The sequence below is a fragment of the Anomaloglossus baeobatrachus genome, chromosome 3 (assembly GCF_048569485.1).
Source record: "Anomaloglossus baeobatrachus isolate aAnoBae1 chromosome 3, aAnoBae1.hap1, whole genome shotgun sequence".
Taxonomy (NCBI): domain Eukaryota; kingdom Metazoa; phylum Chordata; class Amphibia; order Anura; family Aromobatidae; genus Anomaloglossus; species Anomaloglossus baeobatrachus.
This window is the reverse complement of record NC_134355.1, coordinates 42,533,730-42,551,581: the sequence shown is the minus strand read 5'-3', so window position 1 is coordinate 42,551,581 and position 17,852 is coordinate 42,533,730. Positions and strand designations below refer to the sequence as shown.

General features: G+C 57.6%; 1 protein-coding gene across 2 annotated transcripts in view; it reads right to left on the bottom strand.

Moving 5' to 3' along the window:
- Positions 1–17,852, bottom strand: part of NSL1 (NSL1 component of MIS12 kinetochore complex) — a 68,131-nt gene that overhangs the window by 47,855 nt on the left and 2,424 nt on the right. For both annotated transcript variants that reach the window (XM_075339152.1, XM_075339153.1), the window contains exons 2-3: positions 17,069–17,557; positions 8,441–8,516 (exon numbers count right to left, since the gene is read on the bottom strand). In XM_075339152.1, the coding sequence (XP_075195267.1) occupies positions 8,441–8,516; positions 17,069–17,557 (565 nt within the window). The remainder of the gene's footprint in view (positions 1–8,440; positions 8,517–17,068; positions 17,558–17,852) is intronic.

Sequence of the window (17,852 nt, the reverse complement as noted above, 5' to 3'; positions counted from 1 at the left end):
GGCCGGGGTCTGACACGCCGCACCTGATGTCGGTCCCGGCAGCCAGAAATGCTCAGTTCCAGAGCTGCTCCAACTTCTGATAGCGGCCGGGTACTGTACATACGCCTCCTATTAATTACAATGGGAAGCGGATGTGCAGTACCCGGCCGCAATCAGAATACGGAGCAGGTATGGAACTGTGCATTTCCGGCCGCCTGCAACCGACGTCAGCTGATCGGCGGAGGTGCGGGGTGTCAGACCCCGGACGATCAGACATTCATGACCTATCTTAAGGAAAGACCATCAATGTTAAAGTAGTGGACAAGCCCTTTAAGTGAACTGCTAGTGGAGTGATCTCTGCCAGACCACCAACAAAAAAATAAAAAAAGAAATTAATTTTTTTTTTTAAGGTCTGGGACTCTGATCACACTTGTGTGTGGCTTTTTCAGAAAGCCTATATGCAATACGAACGAACCGAGTCTACAGATGAATTGCCATGGTTGCCATTTAATGTTCATGGAGACGGGGGAAGCTTACTGCTTAAAGGAATTGAATTTTCTTCCATTATATTAATGTAGATTACATACCATGTATCATGAAATATGCATCTCCAGCTATCTATAATAATGGGACTAAGTAAGTAATCCCCCTGTGTTTTTGTAGTTTGTGATTGGTTGGATCATTTTTTGCAATTTTGCATATATGGAAATGTTTTATCACTTACTGTATTAGGCTGCTTTCACACTACGTTTTTTTAACATGCGTCACAAACTTTTTTTGCTGTAAAAGCGGATCCTGCTTTTACAGCAAAAAAACGCATGCAAACGCAATTGTTATTTTGCAGGATCCTGTCATTTTAAGTTTATGGGCGAGCATTGGAGTCATGTGATCGGGAGTGAGGGGAACTAAACGTGAGAGACTGGGAGCCGGCATCTGACAGCTGCGGAGGCTCATAACCAAGGTAAACATCGGGTAACTTGCTTGGATACCCAATATTTACCTTTGTCACGAGCGTCTGCAGCTGCTAGGAGCCGGGCTGCCTGCACACGTAACCAATGTAAACATCGGGTAACTAAGAGAAGCGCTTTGCTTGGTTACCCGATATTTACCTTGGTTACGAGTGTCCGCAGCTCTCAGGCCAGAGAGAGAGAGAGAGGGGGGTCAGAGGAGACAGAGGGGGGGTAAGAAGAGGAGACAGAGGGGGGGTAAGAAGAGGAGACAGAGGGGGGGTAAGAAGAGGAGACAGAGGGGGGGTAAGAAGAGGAGACAGAGGGGGGGGTAAGAAGAGGAGACAGAGGGGGGGTAAGAAGAGGAGACAGAGGGGGGGTAAGAAGAGGAGACAGAGGGGGGGTAAGAAGAGGAGACAGAGGGGGGGGTAAGAAGAGGAGACAGAGGGGGGTAAGAAGAGGAGACAGAGGGGGGGTAACAAGAGGAGACAGAGGGGGGTAACAAGAGGAGACAGAGGGGGGTAACAAGAGGAGACAGAGGGGGGTAACAAGAGGAGACAGAGGGGGGTAACAAGAGGAGACAGAGGGGGGTAAGAAGAGGAGACAGAAGGGGGTAAGAAGAGGAGACAGAAGGGGTAAGAAGAGGAGACAGAGGGGGGTAAGAAGAGGAGACAGAGGGGGGTAAGAAGAGGAGACAGAGGGGGGTAAGAAGAGGAGACAGAGGGGGGGTAAGAAGAGGAGACAGAGGGGGGTAAGAAGAGGAGACAGAGGGGGGTAAGAAGAGGAGACAGAGGGGGGGTAAGAAGAGGAGACAGAGGGGGGGTAAGAAGAGGAGACAGAGGGGGGGTAAGAAGAGGAGACAGAGGGGGGGTAAGAAGAGGAGACAGAAGGGGGTAAGAAGAGAGACAGAGGGGGGTAAGAAGAGGAGACAGAGGGGGGTAAGAAGAGGAGACAGAGGGGGGTAAGAAGAGGAGACAGAGGGGGGGGACGGAGGGACAGAGGGGGGGACGGAGGGACAGAGGGGGGGGACGGAGGGACGGAGGGGGGGGACGGAGGGACGGAGGGGGGGGACGGAGGGACGGAGGGGGGGACGGAGGGACGGAGGGGGGGGACGGAGGGACGGAGGGGGGGGACGGAGGGACGGAGGGGGGGGACGGAGGGACGGAGGGGGGGGACGGAGGGACGGAGGGGGGGGACGGAGGGACGGAGGGGGGGGACGGAGGACGGAGGGGGGGGGACGGAGGGACGGAGGGGGGGGACGGAGGGACGGAGGGGGGGGACGGAGGGACGGAGGGGGGGGACGGAGGGGACGGAGGGGGGGGACGGAGGGACGGAGGGGGGGGACGGAGGGACGGAGGGGGGGGACGGAGGGACGGAGGGGGGGGACGGGAGGGACGGAGGGGGGGGACGGAGGGACGGAGGGGGGGGACGGAGGGACGGAGGGGGGGGACGGAGGGACGGAGGGGGGGGACGGAGGGACGGAGGGGGGGGACGGAGGGACGGAGGGGGGGGGACGGAGGGACGGAGGGGGGGACGGAGGGACGGAGGGGGGGACGGAGGGACGGAGGGGGGGGACGGAGGGACGGAGGGGGGGGACGGAGGGACAGAGGGGGGGGACGGAGGGACAGAGGGGGGGGACGGAGGGACAGAGGGGGGGGACGGAGGGACAGAGGGGGGGGACGGAGGGACGGAGGGGGGGGACGGAGGGACGGAGGGGGGGGACGGAGGGACGGAGGGGGGGGACGGAGGGACGGAGGGGGGGGACGGAGGGACAGAGGGGGGGGACGGAGGGACGGAGGGGGGGGACGGAGGGACGGAGGGGGGGGACGGAGGGACGGAGGGGTGGGACGGAGGGACAGAGGGGGGGGACGGAGGGACAGAGGGGGGGGGACGGAGGGACAGAGGGGGGGGGACGGAGGGACAGAGGGGGGGGACGGAGGGACAGAGGGGGGGGACGGAGGGACAGAGGGGGGGGGACGGAGGGACAGAGGGGGGGGACGGAGGGACAGAGGGGGGGGACGGAGGGACAGAGGGGGGGACGGAGGGACAGAGGGGGGGGACGGAGGGACAGAGGGGGGGGGACGGAGGGACAGAGGGGGGGGACGGAGGGACAGAGGGGGGGGACGGAGGGACAGAGGGGGGGGACGGAGGGACAGAGGGGGGGGACGGAGGGACAGAGGGGGGGGACGGAGGGACAGAGGGGGGGGACGGAGGGACAGAGGGGGGGGACGGAGGGACAGAGGGGGGGGGACGGAGGGACAGAGGGGGGGGACGGAGGGACAGAGGGGGGGGGACGGAGGGACAGAGGGGGGGGGGACGGAGGGACAGAGGGGGGGGGGACGGAGGGACAGAGGGGGGGGGGACGGAGGGACAGAGGGGGGGGACGGAGGGACAGAGGGGGGGGACGGAGGGACAGAGGGGGGGGACGGAGGGACAGAGGGGGGGGACGGAGGGACAGAGGGGGGGGACGGAGGGACAGAGGGGGGGGACGGAGGGACAGAGGGGGGGGGACGGAGGGACAGAGGGGGGGGACGGAGGGACAGAGGGGGGGGACGGAGGGACAGAGGGGGGGGACGGAGGGACAGAGGGGGGGGACGGAGGGACAGAGGGGGGGGACGGAGGGACAGAGGGGGGGGACGGAGGGACAGAGGGGGGGGGACGGAGGGACAGAGGGGGGGGGGGGGCGGAGGGACAGAGGGGGGGGGGGGGCGGAGGGACAGAGGGGGGGGGGGGCGGAGGGACAGAGGGGGGGGGGGGGGCGGAGGGACAGAGGGGGGGGGGGGGCGGAGGGACAGAGGGGGGGGGGGGCGGAGGGACAGAGGGGGGGGGGGGCGGAGGGACAGAGGGGGGGGGGGGGCGGAGGGACAGAGGGGGGGGGGGGCGGAGGGACAGAGGGGGGGGGGGGCGGAGGGACAGAGGGGGGGGGGGGCGGAGGGACAGAGGGGGGGGGGGGGCGGAGGGACAGAGGGGGGGGGGACGGAGGGACAGAGGGGGGGGACGGAGGGACAGAGGGGGGGGACGGAGGGACAGAGGGGGGGGGACGGAGGGACAGAGGGTGGGGGACGGAGGGACAGAGGGTGGGGGACGGAGGGACAGAGGGTGGGGGACGGAGGGACAGAGGGTGGGGGACGGAGGGACAGAGGGTGGGGGACGGAGGGACAGAGGGTGGGGGACGGAGGGACAGAGGGTGGGGGACGGAGGGACAGAGGGTGGGGGACGGAGGGACAGAGGGTGGGGGACGGAGGGACAGAGGGTGGGGGACGGAGGGACAGAGGGTGGGGGACGGAGGGACAGAGGGTGGGGGACGGAGGGACAGAGGGTGGGGGACGGAGGGACAGAGGGTGGGGGACGGAGGGACAGAGGGTGGGGGACGGAGGGACAGAGGGTGGGGGACGGAGGGACAGAGGGTGGGGGACGGAGGGACAGAGGGTGGGGGACGGAGGGACAGAGGGTGGGGGACGGAGGGACAGAGGGTGGGGGACGGAGGGACAGAGGGTGGGGGACGGAGGGACAGAGGGTGGGGGACGGAGGGACAGAGGGTGGGGACGGAGGGACAGAGGGTGGGGGACGGAGGGACAGAGGGTGGGGGACGGAGGGACAGAGGGTGGGGACGGAGGGACAGAGGGTGGGGGACGGAGGGACAGAGGGTGGGGGACGGAGGGACAGAGGGGGGGGACGGAGGGACAGAGGGGGGGGACGGAGGGACAGAGGGGGGGACGGAGGGACAGAAGGGGGGACGGAGGGACGGAGGGGGGGGACGGAGGGACGGAGGGGGGGGACGGAGGGACGGAGGGGGGGGACGGAGGGACAGAGGGGGGGGACGGAGGGACAGAGGGGGGGGACGGAGGGACAGAGGGGGGGGACGGAGGGACAGAGGGGGGGGGACGGAGGGACAGAGGGGGGGGACGGAGGGACAGAGGGGGGGGACGGAGGGACAGAGGGGGGGGACGGAGGGACAGAGGGGGGGGACGGAGGGACAGAGGGGGGGGACGGAGGGACAGAGGGGGGGGACGGAGGGACAGAGGGGGGGGACGGAGGGACAGAGGGGGGGGACGGAGGGACAGAGGGGGGGGACGGAGGGACAGAGGGGGGGGACGGAGGGACAGAGGGGGGGGACGGAGGGACAGAGGGGGGGGACGGAGGGACAGAGGGGGGGGACGGAGGGACAGAGGGGGGGGACGGAGGGACAGAGGGGGGGGACGGAGGGACAGAGGGGGGGGACGGAGGGACAGAGGGGGGGGACGGAGGGACAGAGGGGGGGGACGGAGGGACAGAGGGGGGGGGACGGAGGGACAGAGGGGGGGGGACGGAGGGACAGAGGGGGGGGACGGAGGGACAGAGGGGGGGGACGGAGGGACAGAGGGGGGGGACGGAGGGACAGAGGGGGGGGACGGAGGGACAGAGGGGGGGGACGGAGGGACAGAGGGGGGGGACGGAGGGACAGAGGGGGGGGACGGAGGGACAGAGGGGGGGGACGGAGGGACAGAGGGGGGGGACGGAGGGACAGAGGGGGGGGGACGGAGGGACAGAGGGGGGGGGACGGAGGGACAGAGGGGGGGGGACGGAGGGACAGAGGGGGGGGACGGAGGGACAGAGGGGGGGGACGGAGGGACAGAGGGGGGGGACGGAGGGACAGAGGGGGGGGACGGAGGGACAGAGGGGGGGGACGGAGGGACAGAGGGGGGGGACGGAGGGACAGAGGGGGGGGACGGAGGGACAGAGGGGGGGGACGGAGGGACAGAGGGGGGGGACGGAGGGACAGAGGGGGGGGACGGAGGGACAGAGGGGGGGGACGGAGGGACAGAGGGGGGGGACGGAGGGACAGAGGAGGGGGACGGAGGGACAGAGGAGGGGGACGGAGGGACAGAGGAGGGGGACGGAGGGACAGAGGAGGGGGACGGAGGGACAGAGGGGGGGGACGGAGGGACAGAGGGGGGGGACGGAGGGACAGAGGGGGGGGACGGAGGGACAGAGGGGGGGGACGGAGGGACAGAGGGGGGGGACGGAGGGACAGAGGGGGGGGACGGAGGGACAGAGGGGGGGGACGGAGGGACAGAGGGGGGGGACGGAGGGACAGAGGGGGGGGACGGAGGGACAGAGGGGGGGGACGGAGGGACAGAGGGGGGGGACGGAGGGACAGAGGGGGGGGGACGGAGGGACAGAGGGGGGGGGACGGAGGGACAGAGGGGGGGGACGGAGGGACAGAGGGGGGGGACGGAGGGACAGAGGGGGGGGACGGAGGGACAGAGGGGGGGGACGGAGGGACAGAGGGGGGGGACGGAGGGACAGAGGGGGGGGACGGAGGGACAGAGGGGGGGGACGGAGGGACAGAGGGGGGGGACGGAGGGACAGAGGGGGGGGACGGAGGGACAGAGGAGGGGGACGGAGGGACAGAGGAGGGGGACGGAGGGACAGAGGAGGGGGACGGAGGGACAGAGGAGGGGGACGGAGGGACAGAGGGGGGGGACGGAGGGACAGAGGGGGGGGACGGAGGGACAGAGGGGGGGGACGGAGGGACAGAGGGGGGGGACGGAGGGACAGAGGGGGGGGACGGAGGGACAGAGGGGGGGGACGGAGGGACAGAGGGGGGGGGACGGAGGGACAGAGGGGGGGGACGGAGGGACAGAGGGGGGGGGACGGAGGGACAGAGGGGGGGGACGGAGGGACAGAGGGGGGGGGACGGAGGGACAGAGGGGGGGGGACGGAGGGACAGAGGGGGGGGACGGAGGGACAGAGGGGGGGGACGGAGGGACAGAGGGGGGGGACGGAGGGACAGAGGGTGGGGGACGGAGGGACAGAGGGACAGAGGGTGGGGGACGGAGGGACAGAGGGTGGGGGACGGAGGGACAGAGGGTGGGGGACGGAGGGACAGAGGGTGGGGGACGGAGGGACAGAGGGTGGGGGACGGAGGGACAGAGGGTGGGGACGGAGGGACAGAGGGTGGGGACGGAGGGACAGAGGGTGGGGACGGAGGGACAGAGGGTGGGGACGGAGGGACAGAGGGTGGGGACGGAGGGACAGAGGGTGGGGACGGAGGGACAGAGGGTGGGGACGGAGGGACAGAGGGTGGGGACGGAGGGACAGAGGGTGGGGACGGAGGGACAGAGGGTGGGGACGGAGGGACAGAGGGTGGGGACGGAGGGACAGAGGGTGGGGACGGAGGGACAGAGGGTGGGGACGGAGGGACAGAGGGTGGGGACGGAGGGACAGAGGGGGGGACGGAGGGACAGAGGGGGGGGACGGAGGGACAGAGGGGGGGGACGGAGGGACAGGGGGGGGACGGAGGGACAGAGGAGGGGGGACGGAGGGACAGAGGGGGGGGACGGAGGGGGGACGGAGGGAGAGGGACTGATCACGCGAGGCTGGTTTCTGGGCATGCTCAGTAGAGCAAGCAGGTTCCTGTCTATCAGCATGCCAGCGTTCACATAAGTTGGCGTGCAGTATAGTCAGGATCCAGCAATTTGCAGTATTTGGACGCAGCTCAAAAACGCTACAAGTAGTGTTTTTGAAAGATGTTAAAAAACTGCAAGTCGCTGGATCCTCACTATACCGCACGCAAACGCAGGTGAATGCATGTTGACGCAAGTCCATTGCAAATGCATTGAAATGAAAACGCATTTGCACTGGATCCGTTTTTGCGTTAAAAAAAAACGTTCAGGACGCATGTTAAAAAAAGTAGTGTGAAAGCAGCCTTAGTGATTTGTCAGTACCTTGTATGCTCCAACACACATACATGGCAATCTTTAGTGTAAATTTTCTTCATTCACTGTTATTTACAGGGTACAGAGAGGGATAGCCGACGCGGTAAGGGGGGTACCCAAAAAGCTACGGTGTCATACCCTCCGTTGTCAGGCAGGAGCAAGATCCCATACGGCACTATAGGGATCCCAATTATATAGTTCCTTCCCTCATACTGTTCCTGTTTTGTGTTCACAAGCACTGGGTGTTATAAAAATAATTTTTTAATATTTTTCAATAAAGATTATAATTTTATTAGAATCTGAGGTTTCTCCGTACTTGTGTGTGGCTTTTTCCTCATAATATAACTGGCTCATGAAGCAAGAGAGAATCTGCAGCCCTCAGCGGCGATGACAGCCAGACATGCGCTGGAGAAGTACATGACACAAAGCATTAAAGGGAATCTGTCAGCAGGTTTTTGCCACCGAATCTGAAAGCAGCATAATGTAGAGACAGAGATCCTGATTCCAGTGATGTGTCACTTACTGAGCTGCTTAGTGTAGTTTTGATAAAATCACAGTTTAATCAGCAGGAGATTATCATTACAGGACTACTTGGCGTATTGCAGGTAGTCCAGCATATTCATGAGCTCTGTATAACTGCTAGATCTGCAGCGGAGAAAACATTGATTTTATCAAAATGACAGCAAACAGCTCAGTAAGTGACACATCGATGGGATCAGGGTCTGCCTCTACATTAGGCTGCAAAAACCTGGTGACAGATTCCCTTTAAAGCAAAAGTACAACAACATCTTCAGGGCTATACATCCTCCTTACCATTTGCGGTGTCTGAGGCTTCGTCCCATGAATGTCCATTAATGCTGACGTTATCCTGGAAAACTGTTTCAAAGTTCTGAAATGAAAAACATTGTTTTTTATTACTTTGAAGTCTGCAAGTCCCAGCTGCTGCAAGAACATGAAATAATAAAATCATACAAGAAAAAAAAATATCTGGTGAATAATTCATTTGCTCCAAAACAACTTAACCCCTTCACGACCGGACGTTTTTGCGCTTTCCGGGGTGTTTTTTTTTTTTCCGCCATTCTTCTTCCGAGAGACGTAAGCTTTTTTTATTTTTCAGTCAATATGGTCATGTGAGGGCTTGTTTTTTTGCGGAACGAGCTGTACTTTTAAATGCAACCATATAGTGTACTGGAAAAGCGCAAAAAAAATCCAAGTGCGGAAAAATTTCAAAAAAAAAAAAAAAAGGTGTGATTGCACTATTGTTTTTGAGATATTTTATTCACAGTATTCGCTATATGGTAAAATTGATGTGTCGGTGTTATTCGTCACGTCGGTACGAGTTTGTAGACACCAAACATGTATAGGTTTACTTTTATCTAAGGGGTAAAAAAAAAAATAAATCAGAAGTTTGTCCAAAAAAAGTGGTGCCCGGTACGCCATATTCTGTGACCCGTAGCGGTCTCATTTTTCTGGATCTATGGCTCAGTGACGACTTATTTTTTGCGTCTCGAGTTGACGTTTTTAATGGTACCATTTTTGCGCAGAAGCTACGTTTTGATTGCTTGTTATTGCATTTAGCGCAAAATTTGTGTCGAACAAAAAAACCGTAATTTTGGCGTTTGGAATTTTTTTGCCGCTACGCCGTTTACTGATCAGATTAATTGATTTTATATTTTCATAGATCGAGCATTTCTGATCGCGGCGATACCAAATGTGTGTATATTTTTTTAACCCTTTAATTTTCAATGGGGCGAAAGGGGGGTGATTTGAACTTTTATTTAAAACTTTCTTAAACTTTTTTTTTTTTTAATTTTACTAGGTCCCCTAGGGGACTATATGGATCAGCTGTCTGATCGCTCTGCTATATCAGCTGTGATGAGCAGATATGCTTATTTTCTGTCTCACCCAGCCAGCTCTCGGCCGGGTGAAACAGTAAGCGAGTCATGTGAGCTAGAGGAGTCAGCTACCATGACAACCACCGGAAGTCACGTGATCACGTCACGTGACTTCTGGTATCGGCGGTATGTAGACGTTCATTACAGAGAGCAAGCTAGGCAATTTCATAGGGAGCCCATTCTCCTAGGGGCCCCAGCATTTCTATCCTGATAAGACTGCTTCAGGACCTTTGTGACATCATGTCATGTGACCAAAGGTCTCCTAATTGCAGGAGTCTAAGGCTGTGTGCGCACGCTGCATTATTTAAGGCATTTACGCAGCGTTTTAAACTGAAGCGTAAATGCATGCGTTCTGCGTCCCCAGCAAAGTCTATGAGAATTAAGCAAATTCCATGCGCATGTTGCGTTTAAAAAAAAACGCAGCGTTTTTGGATGCCAAATATTTGACAAAATTGATGCTTTTAAAAAAGCAACATGGCACTTATTTTGTGCGTTTTGGATGCATTTCCCTCTCTGTCTGTGGGAGCACAAGCATCCATAACGCAACCAAACTGCATTCAAAATGCATCCCAAACGCAGCATTTTGGACGCATTTTTTAAACGCACAAACGGTCAGAAAAGAAGGGAATTTTGTTTACTTACCGTAAATTCCTTTTCTTCTAGCTCCAATTGGGAGACCCAGACAATTGGGTGTATAGCTCATGCCTCCGGAGGCCACACAAAGTATTACACTAAAAGTGTAAAGCCCCTCCCCTTCTGCCTATACACCCCCCGTGCATCACGGGCTCCTCAGTTTTGGTGCAAAAGCAGGAAGGAGGAAAGCAAATAAATTGGTGTAAAGTAACTTCAATCCGAAGAACCTCGGAGAACTGAAACCATTCAACATGAACAACATGTGTACACGAAAAAACAACAGGGCGGGTGCTGGGTCTCCCAATTGGAGCTAGAAGAAAAGGAATTTACGGTAAGTAAACAAAATTCCCTTCTTCTTTGTCGCTCCATTGGGAGACCCAGACAATTGGGACGTCCAAAAGCAGTCCCTGGGTGGGTAAAATAATACCTCATAATAGAGCCGTAAAACGGCCCGTTCCTACAGGTGGGCAACCGCCGCCTGAAGGACTCGTCTACCTAGGCTGGCATCCGCCGAAGCATAGGTATGCACCTGATAGTGTTTGGTGAAAGTGTGCAGGATCGACCAGGTAGCTGCCTGACACACCTGCTGAGCCGTCGCCTGGTGCCGTAAAGCCCAGGACGCACCCACGGCTCTGGTAGAATGGGCCTTCAGCCCTGAGGGAACCGGAAGCCCAGAAGATCGGTAGGCTTCAAGAATTGGTTCCTTGATCCACCGAGCCAGGGTGGATTTGGAAGCCTGTAACCCCTTACGCTGACCAGCGACAAGGACAAAGAGTGCATCCGAGAGGCGCAGAGGCGCCGTACGGGAAATGTAGATTCTGAGTGCTCTCACCAGATCAAACAAATGCAAATCCCTTTCACATTGATGAACTGGATGAGGACAAAAAGAAGGCAAGGAGATATCCTGATTGAGATGAAAGGTGGATACCACCTTAGGTAGGAATTCCGGAACCGGGCGCAGCACCATCTTGTCCTGGTGATACACCAGGAAAGGGGCTTTGCATGACAGCGCTGCTAGCTCAGACACTCTCCGAGGTGAGGTGACTGCTACTAGGAAGACCACTTTCTGCGAAAGGCGAGAAAGAGAAATATCTTTCAAAGGTTCAAAGGGTGCCTTCTGAAGGGCCAGCAGAACCCTGTTCAGATCCCAGGGTCCTAACGGCCGCCTGTAAGGAGGAACAATGTGACAAACCCCTTGCAGGAACGTGCGTACCTGAGAAAGCCTGGCAAGACGCTTCTGAAAGAACACAGAGAGCGCTGAGACTTGTCCCTTAAGGGCGCCGAGCGACAAACCTTTTTCCAATCCTGATTGAAGAAAGGAAAGAAACGTGGGCAATGCAAATGGCCAGGGAGAAAATCCCTGATCAGAGCACCAAGAAAGGAATATCTTCCACGTCCTGTGGTAGATCTTGGCAGACGTTGGTTTCCTGGCCTGTCTCATAGTGGCAATGACCTCTTGAGACAACCCTGAAGACGCTAGGATCCAGGACTCAATGGCCACACAGTCAGGTTGAGGGCCGCAGAATTCAGATGGAAAAAACGGCCCTTGAGACAGCAAGTCTGGACGGTCTGGCAGTGCCCACGGTTGGCCCACCGTGAGATGCCACAGATCCGGGTACCACGACCTCCTCGGCCAGTCTGGAGCGACGAGAATGGCGTGGCGGCAGTCTGACCTGATCTTGCGTATCACTCTGGGCAACAGTGCCAGAGGTGGGAACACATAAGGGAGTTGAAACTGCGACCAAACTTGAACTAAGGCGTCTGCCGCCAGAGCTCTGTGATCGTGAGATCGTGCCATGAATGCCGTGACCTTGTTGTTGTGCCGGGACGCCATTAGGTCGACGTCCGGCATCCCCCAGCGGCAACAGATCTCCTGAAACACGTCCGGGTGAAGAGACCATTCCCCTGCGTCCATGCCCTGGCGACTGAGGAAGTCTGCTTCCCAGTTTTCTACGTCCGGGATGTGAACTGCGGATATGGTGGAGGCCGTGTCTTCCACCCACCTCAGAATCCGCCGGACTTCCTGGAAGGCTTGTCGCCTGCGTGTTGCGCCTTGGTGGTTGATGTATGCCACCGCTGTGGAGTTGTCCGACTAAATTCGGATCTGCTTGCCTTCCAGCCACTGCCGGAAGGCCTGTAGGGCAAGATACACTGCCCTGATCTCCAGAACATTGATCTGAAGGGTGGACTCTTGCTGAGTCCACGTACCTTGAGCCCTGTGGTGGAGAAAAACTGCTCCCCACCCTGACAGACTCGCATCTGTCGTGACCACCGCCCAGGATGGGGGTAGAAAGGATTTCCCTTTCGACAATGAGTTGGGCAGCAGCCACCACCGAAGAGAATCCTTGGCCGCCTGAGAAAGGGAGACGTTCCTGTCGAGGAACGTCGACCTCCCTGTCCAGCGGAAGCTTCACTATCGCTGATAGAGTATGAAACTCCATGCCAAGATATGTCAGCGATTGGGCCGGGGTCAGATTTGACTTTGAAAAGTTGATGATCCACCCGAAACTCTGGAGAGTCTCCAGCGCAACGTTCAGGCTGTGTTGGCATGCCTCTTGAGAGGGCGCCTTGACCAGCAGATCGTCTAAGTAAGGGATCACAGAGTGTCCCTGAGAGTGCAGGACTGCTACTACTGCTGCCATGACCTTGGTGAAGACCCTTGGGGCTGTCGCCAGCCCGAAAGGCAGAGCTACGAACTGAAGGTGTTCGTCTCCTATAACGAAGCGTAGAAAACGCTGGTGCTCTGGAGCAATCGGCACGTGGAGATAAGCATCCTTGATGTCTATTGACGCTAGGAAATCTCCTTGAGACATTGCGGCGATGACGGAGCGGAGGGATTCCATCCGGAACCGCCTGGTTTTCACGTGCTTGTTGAGCAGTTTTAGGTCCAGAACGGGACGGAAAGACCCGTCCTTTTTTGGCACCACAAACAAATTGGAGTAAAAACCATGACCTTGCTGCTGAAGAGGAACAGGGATCACCACTCCTTCTGCCTTTAGAGTGCACACCGCCTGCAGAAGAGCATCGGCTCGGTCGGGAGGCGGAGACGTTCTGAAGAATCGAGTCGGAGGACAAGAACTGAACTCTATCCTGTACCCGTGAGACAGAATGTCTCTCACCCAACGGTCTTGGACCTGTGGCAGCCAAATGTCGCCAAAGCGGGAGAGCCTGCCACCGACCGAGGATGCGGAGAGAGGGGGCCGAAAGTCATGAGGAAGCCGCCTTGGTAGCGGTTCCTCCGGCTGTCTTTTTTGGGCGTGACTGAGCCCGCCAAGAATCTGAGCTCCTCTGATCCTTTTGAGACCTTTTGGACGAGGAGAATTGGGACCTGCCCGAGCCTCGAAAGGACCGAAACCTCGACTGTCCCTTCCTCTGTTGTGGTTTGTTTGGTCTGGGCTGAGGTAAGGATGAATCCTTACCCTTGGATTGTTTAATGATTTCATCCAATCGCTCACCAAACAGTCGGTCACCAGAAAATGGCAAACTGGTTAAGCACTTTTTGGAAGCAGAATCTGCCTTCCATTCCCTTAACCACAAGGCTCTGCGTAAAACCACGGAGTTGGCAGACGCCACTGCCGAACGGCTCGTAGAGTCCAGGACAGCATTAATAGCGTAAGACGCAAATGCAGACATTTGAGAGGTTAAGGATGCCACCTGCGGAACAGATGTACGTGTGACAGTGTCAATCTGCGCCAGACCAGCTGAAATAGCCTGGAGTGCCCATACAGCTGCGAATGCTGGAGCAAACGACGCGCCGATAGCTTCATAGATGGATTTCAACCAGAGCTCCATCTGTCTGTCAGTGGAATCTTTAAGTGAAGCCCCATCTTCCACTGCAACTACGGATCTAGCCGCAAGCCTGGAGATTGGAGGATCCACCTTGGGACACTGGGTCCAGCCCTTGACCACGTCAGGAGGGAAGGGATAACGTGTATCCTTAAGGCGTTTGGAGAAACGCTTATCTGGATAAGCGTGGTGTTTCTGGACTGCCTCCCTGAAGTCAGAGTGGTCCAGAAAAGTACTTAATTTACGCTTGGAATACCTGAAATGGAATTTCTCCTGCTGTGAAGCCGACTCCTCCACTGGAGGAGCTTAGGGAGAAATATCCAACATTCGATTGATGGACGCTATAAGATCATTCACTATGGCGTCACCCTCAGGTGTATCCAGATTGAGAGCGGTCTCAGGATCAGAAGCCTGATCAGCTACCTCCGCTTCATCATACAGAGAGTCCTCCTGCTGGGACCCTGACCAGTGTGATGATGTCGAGGGCCGTTCCCAGCGAGCTCGCTTAGGCCGTCTGGGACTGTCGTCCGTGTCAGAGCCTTCACCCTGGGATGCATGGGACATCCCCGGAGCCCGGAGTTGATCCAACTGAGGGGGACCAGGGGGCAATGATTCAACAGTGCCCATGGTCTGAGGTACTGGTCTAGACTGCAAAGTTTCTAGAATTTTAGTCATAGTCACAGACAATCTATCAGCAAAAACTGCAAACTCCGTCCCCGTCACCTGGACAGTGTTCACAGGTGGTTCTGCACACAATGGGGATCAGTGGAACCTGCCGGTAGAACAGCCTCACAAGCAGTACAAGCAGCATAGAAAGCCTGTGCCTTGGCACCCTTGCTTTTTGCGGACTACATGCTGTCCTCTGAGCAATCTAGGAGGGTATATAGCCAAGAATAGCGACCGTACAGTGCAATGTATAGAATACAAGCATAAAAGTACAAATGAACACTTCGGCGCTAGTGGGGTCAGCACTTCAGGTGCTGCTTACCGCCCGCTGAAAAGCGGGTGTGTGGTCGCCAGAATCCCGTGTCTCCCCCAGAGCTTGTCTCCCCTCTCCAGCTCCGACTGCACACAGGAATGGCTGCCGGCGTCCTGTGAAGAGGGGTGTACCGTGGGCGTGCCTCAGACAAAGTGCGGGAAACTGGCGTCCCACTGTATGCAAGCAGACTCCAGCCCTCGGCGCTGACGTCCGGCACAGCGTCCCGCCCCTCCCCTGACTGGCAGGCCTGGGGGCGGGAAAGCCACGAGACTAGGCCGTAAAAGCCGGGGACTCGAGTAATAAGCGCGGCCGTCCAGAGGCACGGCCAGCGCGGAAGTCCCCGGCGCACTACAAATCCCAGCCGCGCCGCAGTGTAAAACTGACAGCAGCGGCCGGCGCAGCAGTCCCCAATACATTAACTAACTCAGCAAAGCTGTAGTGAGTAGTGGCACAAGCGCGCAGCGCTGTTGTCCCCAGCGCACTAACACACCCAGCAATGCTGCGGTGTGTCTGCGCGCGGTCTGTACGGGGACACAGAGTACCTTGACGTAGCAGGGCCATGTCCCTGACGATACTCAGCTCCATATCCAGCAGATACCCCAGTGGCAGTGGATGGAGCACGGTCTCCTGTGCCTGGAGACCGGTAGGATCCCACTTCACCCAGAGCCCTAAGGGAGATGGGGAAGGATGCAGCATGTGGGCTCCAGCCTCCGTACCCGCAATGGATACCTCAACCTTAACAAACACCGCCAAGAGTGGGGTGAGAAGGGAGCATGCTGGGGGCCCTATATGGGCCCACTTTTCTTCCATCCGACATAGTCAGCAGCTACTGCTGACTAAACAGTGGAGCTATGCGTGGATGTCTGACCTCCTTCGCACAAAGCTTGAAAACTGAGGAACCCGTGATGCACGGGGGGTGTATAGGCAGAAGGGGAGGGGCTTTACACTTTTAGTGTAATACTTTGTGTGGCCTCCGGAGGCATGAGCTATACACCCAATTGTCTGGGTCTCCCAATGGAGCGACAAAGAAATGATGCATTTTATTTTATAACCAGAACGCAGACGTACGCACATACCCTTAAGCTGAAGAGAAGACAGGCTATGTATGTGTAGTGCGTGAGGATAGATAGAGGGATAACTAGATAGAAGGATAGAGGGATGGATAGCTAGAGGGATGGATAGCTAGAGGGATGGATAGCTAGAGGGATGGATAGCTAGAGGGATGGATAGCTAGAGGGATGGATAGCTAGAGGGATGGATAGCTAGTGGGATGGATAGCTAGAGGGATGGATAGCTAGAGGGATGGATAGCTAGAGGGATGGATAGCTAGAGGGATGGATAGCTAGAGGGATGGATAGCTAGAGGGATGGATAGCTAGAGGGATGGATAGCTAGAGGGATGGATAGCTAGAGGGATGGATAGCTAGAGGGATGGATAGCTAGAGGGATGGATAGCTAGAGGGATGGATAGCTAGAGGGATGGATAGCTAGAGGGATGGATAGCTAGAGGGATGGATAGCTAGAGGGATGGATAGCTAGAGGGATGGATGGATAGCTAGAGGGATGGATGGATAGCTAGAGGGATGGATGGATAGAGGGATGGATAGCTAGAGGGATGGATGGATAGAGGGATGGATAGCTAGAGGGATGGATGGATAGAGGGATGGATAGATAGAGGGATGGATAGATAGAGGGATGGATAGATAGATAGATAGATAGATAGATAGATAGATAGATAGATAATTATCTAGCCTCTAATAGATGGATAGATAAATAAACCCGTTTCTCACATCGGGCATTTCTCTGGATTGCCGGATCGGGCACACTGCAGTACAGTGTAATACTGTACAATGGTATCGCGGCAAGCTCCGGTCATATGACAGCATGTGACCAGAGCTTGCCGCGATGCCATTGTACAGTATTACACTGTACTGCAGTGTGCCGGATCTGGCGAAATGCCATATGTGTGAAACGGGCATAAATGCTGTAAAACAAATACGTGACCACTGACTGGCTGCAGGCGATGGCCACTTGTAAACAAAAGACTGTCGGAGGGCAGGGCAGCCAATTGATGGGGCGTTTTTAAATCAAATCTTTAAGGTTTAATGTGAATGAGGGTAAAATGACAAGACGTAAGTGTTCTCCTTACCAGGGTGAAGTTCCTGTGCTCCTGCTGCCTCTGCTCCGGGCTTAGGTAATTCTGACTTTGCAGAAGTTCATTGCTGAATTCACTGCACATCCCCAGCATCTCCTGTAATAACTTCTTGGAGGTGCAGCGCACTTTACTGTCTCTCTGTGGAGCAGCGTCTGATGTTCCCTGATCAGGGCCCTCGGCAGCACATAGGGGAGGAATGGATGGACTTATTACAGAAGCCTTTGTGTCATCATTGCTCCGTGACGGTCCGGCATTCTCACTGTGGGCTACTGAAGCCGCACCCGAGGGCCCGGCTGCTTCCACATCACTTCTCGGGCTCTGTATAGAGGGCGCCGCTTTCTCTTCTTTTACCATCTTCCTTGTGCTGGAGGATGCTGTTACTTCTTGGGCGAAATCTTCAGTCTTTAAAACTGTTTTTTTCCCCTTTTCTTCGCTCTTCGGGGAGCGCCTGACTTCTCCCATATCATTTCTTTCTTGCTTAACCTGTAATGCGAAAATTAAAACATTCTCTTTAGTATTTAGTCAGTGTACAGCCCCATAAACACACAGATTAGCTTCTACCCTCCCTTGACCATAAAAATCTTCAAAGTGGGGGAGATAATAAGGTCGTCCCCTTTCACAAAATATTTTTTACTATAAGCTGTGGAAGAAGGGAGCGGGGGTTCCATTGGAGGCGGTAGCAGCGGCGGCAGTACTCACACAGGCCGACAGGTGACAGGCCGACAGGTGACAGGCCGGGGGGGGGATGTTTCAGTGGAGAGAGTAGCAACGGCGGCAG